The 8,785-nt window shown below is 41.7% G+C and overlaps 1 protein-coding gene across 1 annotated transcript in view; it reads right to left on the bottom strand.

Moving 5' to 3' along the window:
* RBM45 (RNA binding motif protein 45) overlaps positions 1-923 on the bottom strand; it is a 20,884-nt gene extending 19,961 nt beyond the window's left edge. The window contains exon 1 of the mRNA XM_019654012.1: positions 182-923. Within this exon, the coding sequence (XP_019509557.1) occupies positions 182-733 (552 nt within the window). The 5' untranslated portion in view covers positions 734-923. The remainder of the gene's footprint in view (positions 1-181) is intronic.
* Between the last annotated feature and the right edge of the window lie 7,862 nt (positions 924-8,785).

Below are 8,785 nucleotides of genomic sequence, written 5' to 3'. Positions count from 1 at the left end.
GGGGGGGGGGGTCTGCGAGAGGACGGTCACAGAAGTCCTCAAATTAGGCCAGGGCCGGAGTTGGGCCAGGCATCCAGAGTTGTGGCTTAGAGGCGGCGGGTGGGGCGAGCCACTGCAGCTCTGCAGCACGAGTCGCAGCGGATGCCTGGCCTGGTATTTTTTCCGCATCCCACCCGCAAACCCCGTACCCCGGTGTAGGCTCGCGGGCGGGTCCTGAGAAACACTCTCCCCAACGCCAGCCTCCCCTCCCCTCGCCCCCAGAATGCCAGGTGCTGCCTAGATGCCAGGTGCTGCCTAGTCCGCTCCGGGAGCAGGTGCTGCCCGACCCCGACACAGCTGCGGATGAAGGGAAGCCCGAGTGAACCGCTCCCGTGCCCCCCCTCCCCTTTTCGGACACCGTCCCCCGCGGGTACCCCGATTCGGGCACCCGCACCTTGATAGGCTTGGTGTCGTTGGGGCCGAGGCACCGGCCGTGCATCTCCTCCATAGCCCTACAGGCCTGCGAGCTGCGAGCGAACTTGACGAAGGCGATGCCTTTGGACTCCTTCGTGTGCTTGTCCCGCACCACCCAGATATCCTGGATCTCGCCGAAGGGGGAGAAGCGCTCCCTCAGTACCGACTCCGGCGTGTACTTGCTGATCACCAGGAAGATGCGGCTGTTGGGAGGCTCGTCCAGGCTGTCCACGCCCAGGCGGAAGCCTCCGCCGCTCGCACAGCTACCTGCTTCGTCCATGGTGCCCCGACCCCGCGCTGGAGCGAGGCCCGGGTCCCCTTCGATCCTCTTCGCTTCCGCCGTGCCCGCCACCGCCGCTGTCGCAAACCCAGCAGTGGTGAGTCCGGCGCTCCGTTTCCGGAGGACGTAAGAATCTGGCGTTGTCCAGCTGCACCGGGTGCCAGTTTCCGGGGAACTGCCCGCAGCGCCCCCTGGCGACCCGGGGGAGCCTTTTCCAGTCATTGCCTTCAATCCTGCGGAGCCCAGGCCGGCGTGCAATGCTAGTTCCCTCTGGCCAGGCCAGCCCAGTCTGGTGCACAGGCCTTTCCAGCTCTGGCTTTATCTCCCAGGCCCTTAACACACGCACGCACGCATGCACCCCCTAAGAGGCCAAGAATTCTTCCCCAAACTTGCCATCTTGGTCTTAAGCTCAATAGAGGACCACTACCCTAGGACACAATTAAAACAGAAAAGTCTGAAAGCTGAAAGGAACCTTTGAGCTCATCCAAAACCAGCCTCATTTGTTGAGAAAATGGAGATGGGGAATTTGAGGCCAGTGCAATAGCCAAATGGCAATAGAGATAAAAGCAACAGAGCCAAAACCAGAACCAACCCCATCTGCGGATCTACTTTACTCCCACCCGCACCACTGGGGTTTGAGGGCAGAAAGAGCGGACTGCTCAGCTGTGAAACTAGGAGACATAGTAAGGTGCAAGCAAAATGTGAAATGCAGGGACCGACAGAGTGGCTCCCTGGTTAAAAGTTGGCTTGGTAGCACGAGTTCTGAGCAGCAGGGCCGCCAGTTTGGATCCCACATGGACCAGAGATGCTGCGCCCTCTACAGCTAAGATGATGAACAACAGCTCTACAGCTAAGATGGTGAACAACAGCTCTACCTGGAGCTGGGCTGCCATGAGTCACCAGCGACGGCATAGACTGCAGTGGGGCTGCAGTGGGTTGCCGTGAGCTACTGTGAGTGGCTGGCAGCCAGCGTGATCTACCATGAGCCGCTGTGAGCGGCTGTCCAATGGCTGTCGACCGATCTGCCTCAACCAGTAAGAGCGCAATGATCACAATACCAAATGGGCCAGTGAAGCGACATCCTCCACAACTAAACTGAAGAACAAAAGGACAGCAACTTATCTGTTTCCCTTCCCTGATTCTCCAACGCTGTTCCCTCCCCCAGTTCTCCAATAAAATCTTTTTAAAAATAATGTGAAATGTATACTGACTTCTAAGGCTTCTTGTTAATAAGCTTTGAGTAGAGGTCAGCAGAAAACTAGCAGAAATTCAGAAGGCCTGGATTTAGAAGTGGCATTGGAAGGAAGTGAAAGGAGTAAACCAGAAAGTGGTCCAGGAGTGAAGCTCTTTGAGTGTGTTCAAGTCCAGGCTTCTAAGACCTGGGTTGCTGTGAACTTAAAAAGAGAAATACTATTTATTGTGTACCAATTATGTGCCAGGCTCTGTGCAAGGCGCTATACATGCAATGGGGAACAGGAAGGACATGATCCTCTGCCCTTAGATTTTCATCTATTATGGAAATCTTACTTGTAAATGTATAATGTGAAATGATGTCAGATTGTGTTAAACAGTTCTGCCACTGAATTGGGTGAGCTTGGACAACTTACTTTAGATTTCCAACTTCAGTTTCCTCAACCTTAAAGTAGAAATAATATTACCTACTAAATGGGGTAGTTGTCAAACTTAGTTAATTAAGTCATCCATTCACTTAAGCAACAAATGTTTTTCACTTGTCTACTATGTGTTGGGCTCTGCACTTTACTGAAGTTCTATAGTAGTAAACAAAATGATCACTGGGCTTCGCTCATGAAGTTAATAGTTTGGGCTTGTATAGTTAGGATTACATGAGATAATATACATAAAACTAATAGTTTAGAGATCAAATGAGATAATCTCTGTACCATGGCCCAATAGAGATTAATTTTTTTTTTGTCTCTTTGACTATGGTATCCACTCCCCAACTCTTGATATTGTATATAGTGTGATGGCAACTAAGAGTCAGGGATTTTGGGTTCTTACCCTGGATATAGCATAAGATTGTGAAAATTTCTCCTTGCATTACATTCCACATTTGTAAAATGTGGGCTCTGTTTACCCGGAAGCTTAGCAAGTCAAGCAAGTAATTTATCTTAACTTTCCTCTTCTCTTTATCTGATCCAGACCAATCAAGATGAATGAAAACAATGTGGTAATGTAACAATTTTATTGATGTGTGAGGAAGTGCAAAGATTCTAGCAACACTATTTGCACACCAGTGCCATCTAGTGGAAAATGTATAATTTTGTTAAACTGCAGTGACTGGGTTATTTTCTACTCTTTGTAAAACGAGATTATTGGTTGGTATCCTGAAAAATGTAGGCTGATATTCAGAGCAGTTACTTTTTTTTTTCTTTAAAGAAAGGATTAAAGATTGCATAAAACAAAACCGGGAACAGAAATATTGGGAAATGCTAGGAAAGCAAAATATCTTTATCACTCAATCATGTGAAATACCACCTATTCAAGGAAAATAAGAAATTTACTTATACATTACTAAAATACAGTAACTATATTTTTCTTCATATGACATCAATTTATTTTAAATACAATTTTATTGAGGTATAATTCAGATATCATAAATTCATCCACTTACAGTGTGCAATTAAATGTTTTTTAGTATGTTCACAGAGTTGTGCAACCATCACCACAATCAATTATAGAGCATTTCATCACTCAATAATGACAGAGTTGTCATGTTTCAAATAATATAAAATCATAATTGAACACAAATCACATGTAACTAACGCAGCTGAAAATTCTGAGGTTTGAAAGAATGATTATTAATTTGTCTTATATTAGAGAAAAGATGTGCTGGACATTTGCAGATTAAATTTTTTCAAGGCTTTAAAACATGCAGTGTATAATGCACAATTATTAGAATGATGAACACATTTATTTCATATGAAATTCAGATTTTCCTAGAAATTTTTAAAAAACAAGACATGAGGGTCGGGCGAATGGAACGTTAAGAGGTAGCTTGGGATGCCAGAGGACCCCGGTTCGGATCCCACATATGAGGGCCAGTGACACTGCCCTCTACAGCTAACATGTTGAACAACAGCTCATCCTGGAGCTGGGCTGCCCTGAGTCTCCCGCGACGGCGTACACTGCAGCCCCTGCTTCAGTGGGTTGCCATGGGCTACCGTGTGTAGCCAGCAGCCAGCATGAGCGGCCAGCAGCCACAGTGAGCGGCCGTCCAGAAGCCAGCGACTCATCTGCCTAGCAAGGGAAGAGCGCAATGATGGTGCCAACTTGGGCCAGCGAAGCAACATCCTCCACAACTAGACTGAACAACAAAAGGACAGCAACTTGTCTGTTCCCCTTCCTCCAATTCCCCAATTATAAATAAATAAATAAATAAATAAATAAATAAATAAATAAATAAAATGATACTTTATCCATAATAAGTTATAAAACAAAAAAAACAAGAGATGATATTGTGACTTATTTTTGAAATGCAAAAAGAAAATAGCAAATTCTCATTATTTTTCAAATTTTCTTAACATGATGTAATTGAAATGAGATTTACTGGTTTGAATATTAGTCTTCAAACATTATATTTAATTAAGTAAAAATGTTATGCTTTATTTGCAAATGTTTAGTAGATTTTACCAATGATATTTATTGGTGATAAATTAGTAACTTTCATATTGCTCTGTATAAATATGGTGCAGAGTCTCCATTTTCCCATCTGTAAGGCGACTGGCTACTAATAATTATGCAAGCACCTAGCTTGCCCAGTGGTAGGCATTCAAAAAATGGTAGTCTTCATTTTCTTGAGTTTGCATGCCTTTGTTTGAGTTTGGGAATAATGTTTAACTCCTGATTTTTTCCCCCCAGTAAACCTATTCCTTTTTATTTCATTTGAAGACATCTTTTAAATATGTATATCATAAAACTAAACTCATAGGTACTGCTTAAAATAGTTTCGTTCAACTATCAGGTAATTGTGGTATTTAAATTAAAATTAGGTAAATTAATTGAAATTAAGTATAATTAAGGTAATTAAAAGTTTTAAAAGTTCAGGGGGCGGCCAGGTGGCTCAGTTGGTTAGAGAGCTAGCTCTGAGCAACAGGGTTGCCAGTTCGATTCCTACATAGGCCAGTGAGCTGCACCTTCCACAACTAGATTGAAAACAGCAACTGGACTTGGAGCTGAGCTACACCCTCCACAACTAAGATTGAAGGACAACAACTTGACTTGGAGCTGATGGGTCGTGGGAAAAACGCACTGTTCCTCAATAAAGTTAAAAATAACAACAACAAAACATAATTAAAATTAAAAGAAAATTTCAGTTACTTAGTCACCTTAGCCACATTTCAAGTGCTCAAAAACTACTTATTGATAAAAAACTACTTGTGGATAGTAGACAGTGCACATCAAGAACATTTCTGATGTGGTAAGAAGGTCTTTTGGACAGAGCTCTAGAGAAAAAAAATGTTGGGTAAACCTCCCACTTACCTAATTCACAGAAATTTCACTATCACTTTCCCAAGTACCTTGTGTTGGACAATTTAAAAAATTATTTTAATATTCCTATTTCTCTGTCACAGCTTTGCCACTCACACCTCACTGAGTAATTATGTAATCATAGGTAAGCTACTTTCCATTCTCATGTTTTCCTGATCATGACTTTGACATTCTCACCTCTCTGCCTTCAATACCCTTGTCTTCTTCTCAGTCCTTCCTTCCATATCTCCCCTTGATCATTCCGGACTAATTCTCTCTCTGTTTCTATTTGTTCTCCATTCCATTCTTTCGGAGATCAGTAGGCAGCTTGCAACCTTGCTGTCAGTTCTTGTCTTACTGTATTTTTGTGTAGCTGATTTATAATGATTTAACTTTTAATGTGTTTAGATCTTGCCTGAGCTGGATTGCAACTCATAGAAAATTGAGGCTGCGGTTCGGTGTTTGCATTTCCTAGTTGCTTGGCACAGTGCCTGCCCATAGTAAGCTACTATTTCATTCTTTTGTTGACGTGATTTGGTTAACGCAATCAAATGCTAATAGACCATTCATAAAACATTGAGTTCCTACTTCAAGCAAGAACTGATACACACTGAATATACATAAGTCATTTAATTCTTCGGTTAGCTAAAAGTTACACGAATGAAAAAGGTCTGGGCTAGAGACATTCACTTTGTCACATTTAGACTCAGCCAATGACTGCCCAGCAGGTGAAAGGCTTTAAGCCCTTGCAAAAGTTGTGATCCCACAGGATCTGGGGGCCAATCAGCGGCAAGGATGGAGCCCAGCCTGCCATTGGCTGGCGTCCACCGGGAGCACGTGCCTGACTGGGCCTGCTGCGGAGGTCTTTGAGATGCTGCTGCAGAGCCACCAGTCTAGAAATTGGGGCATGGGCTCCGGCCCAGCCACCGCCGGGGTGACTCATAAGGGTTCACTGGACAGTAAGAAGGCTGAGCCGCCGGCCCAAACCACTGGTCCTGTGGTAGGCGTGGGCCTGGCTGAGAGGGAGTGGGCCAGCCAGCTATGGGATATGAGCACACTGTTTATGGGCCGTTGCAATCTGGGCCAGGGCTCACCTAGAGAGGAGCATCTCTCTGTCCTACTCCTAAGAGGCTTGCCCTAACCTCAGCCTGAGCCTGAGCCTGGTGGGACCCAGATGTCCCTAAGCGCAACAGAACAGTATTTCTATGGAGCCTTTCTGATTTCTGGGTGGGACAGATTCTGAGTAGAGCCTTCTGCCCACAGCTGGCAGAAGTTATCCTCGAAATACAGGTGGTGGTGTGGAAGAGCCCAGGTTGAGAGTTTGGAGAGCTGGATTCATGTTCCAGCTCGGAGGTTCAATAGAATCTGATTAGAAGGGGAAAAGGCCATAGACACCTGTTGGGGATGAGGGAGGATTCACAGACATGAAGTGACTTACCCAGGATCCCATCGTTGTGATGCACCCGATTTATAGTAATTTTCACACTATAAAACACAGAATCCCGCTTAATCTTTTTGAGTTTGTGTAGTGTTTATACTTAAACTATTCTAGTGAGCTTCCTCTTTCATCAATTCAATTTTGTGGATTTTGTAAATTTTGAAGCTTTATTAGTACCTTGATTGTTCTTACCACATTCCTCTTTTTATGGGCAAAGTGAGAAATGGCAATGGTATGTATCAATATTAAAAAGTATTTCACTTACTCTTCAAGCACGCTCTTTCAGTTAAACACCTGCCATGTGTCAGACGTGGTGTTCAACACAGGGTTGCCTAGATCACTCTTAAAAGGGAATTGTTAAAATTAAACTTCTAGGATTATAGATTTACTATTGCTCTTTCTCTCATCTTTCACCATCTCTCTTCACTTCTCACTAGCTAGTGACTTTAAACAAGCTACTTAACCCCCGTGTGCCCCATTTCCCTCATTTGTAAAAACAGAGATATTAATGGTATCTATTTCACAGGGCTGGTGTGCAGATTAAATGCATTAATAATATATAAAGAGCTTAGACTATGCCTGACACACAGTGAACATGTATAAGTGTTTTCTACTCTTATCCCGTCTAGTTAGCATTAGAATTACTGCATTCCTGGATGAGTGAACATTCTCATACCAGAGGTCACATCTTTGCCTATTTCAGTGAGATATTTCTTCTTACTTACTAAATACTAGTACAGTACCAAATAAATATAGGACAAAATGAACTCAACTGGTATTGTTCCTAGTCTTCCTCCTGCCTGCCTTGCTGCCATTGCTGAATCTAGTGGTTTTAATGCACTTTGGAGAGGACTATAGGTACTTGCACAGCAGTGATTAAAGATGGCTACAGTGAGTGTTTTAATTGTGATAAACACTGGTAGTTTGAAAAGTGATCATGAAATTTTCTCATAAGGAGAGCTTTAGTTTTTTCTTTTTTTTAAAAAATGTCTAGTTTCCTGAATTACCAGTAACATTTCATTGGTATAAATATCAATCCAGTCTTTCTGCTTTATATATAAATTCAGAATATTCTTTACTTAGTACTGAGCTAACATTTTGTTTTTGTATGTTACAAATTTCATAGTTACAACGAATGTATTTTGCTAAAAGTTCATAAATTTGTTTTTGTGACTAGTTTTCCTCCTGAATTCTGTTCCTGTACAGAGAATCGATAGAACTCACATAGGTAAAAATTCAATGCAGTGTTTTGAGTGAAGTTTGGAATTTTAAAGTAAGCTTCTGTCTTGGATAAAGTGAGTTTTCTTACTCTGCTTTTTATCAGACCTAAAACATTAACAGTTTAGTTATTTTGGATGCTGCCTAGAGAAAACTTCCATCTTCCCTTTAGGTGAATTAATAACACTATTTTGGCTTTCCACATAGATTTAAAGAAATTAAGAAGATACTAATTTTTTAGGTACACGAAGTACTACCCTCCATCTGAGTAATAGCTAACTTTAAACAACACTGTATTTTCAATATTGTCAGAATAACACAAATATTTTCTATTCCCTATAGTTACAAAACTAAAAATGTGCTTAGACTTGTACTGTTGAACTGGTATTTTCATAATTTCTATAATAGTGATTTTTGTGTTCAGGAACTTCATTCATTAGCATATCAAACTACATTTTGTTCAGTAACTTGAAATTATTTTAATTTTTACATGAGTTTAGTTGGAAGAGGCATTTATTCAGTTATGTAACAGAATTTTTGGCAGTCTTAACCAAAATATTTTTGTACAAAATTTATTTTGTATACCTATCACCATATAAAAATCTTCTCTACTTAGAGCAATATGTTGTCCATTACAGTAATATTAAATGGGTACTAATGCTGACTGAACCCGATAATGTTATTTAATTGCTTTCAGATAATGCTTGATCTAGTCTGGTAGATTTGTTTATAGCTGAGGGTATAAATAAATGAGAAATTATATGTCACATATAGCTTGCTGTGGCCTCATTTTTTTCTGTACGATTTTTAATTTTACAGTTCTTATTGTAAACATATAAGTACACATAATAAGTATCATATTTAAGCACATTTCTATTTTGTCCTATCCTTATTTTTAAGTAAGGGGA

The sequence above is a fragment of the Hipposideros armiger genome, unplaced genomic scaffold, assembly GCF_001890085.2.
Source record: "Hipposideros armiger isolate ML-2016 unplaced genomic scaffold, ASM189008v1 scaffold_212, whole genome shotgun sequence".
Taxonomy (NCBI): Eukaryota; Metazoa; Chordata; class Mammalia; order Chiroptera; family Hipposideridae; genus Hipposideros; species Hipposideros armiger.
The sequence above is the reverse complement of the archived record's forward strand: the minus strand, read 5'-3'. Positions and strand labels throughout refer to the sequence as shown.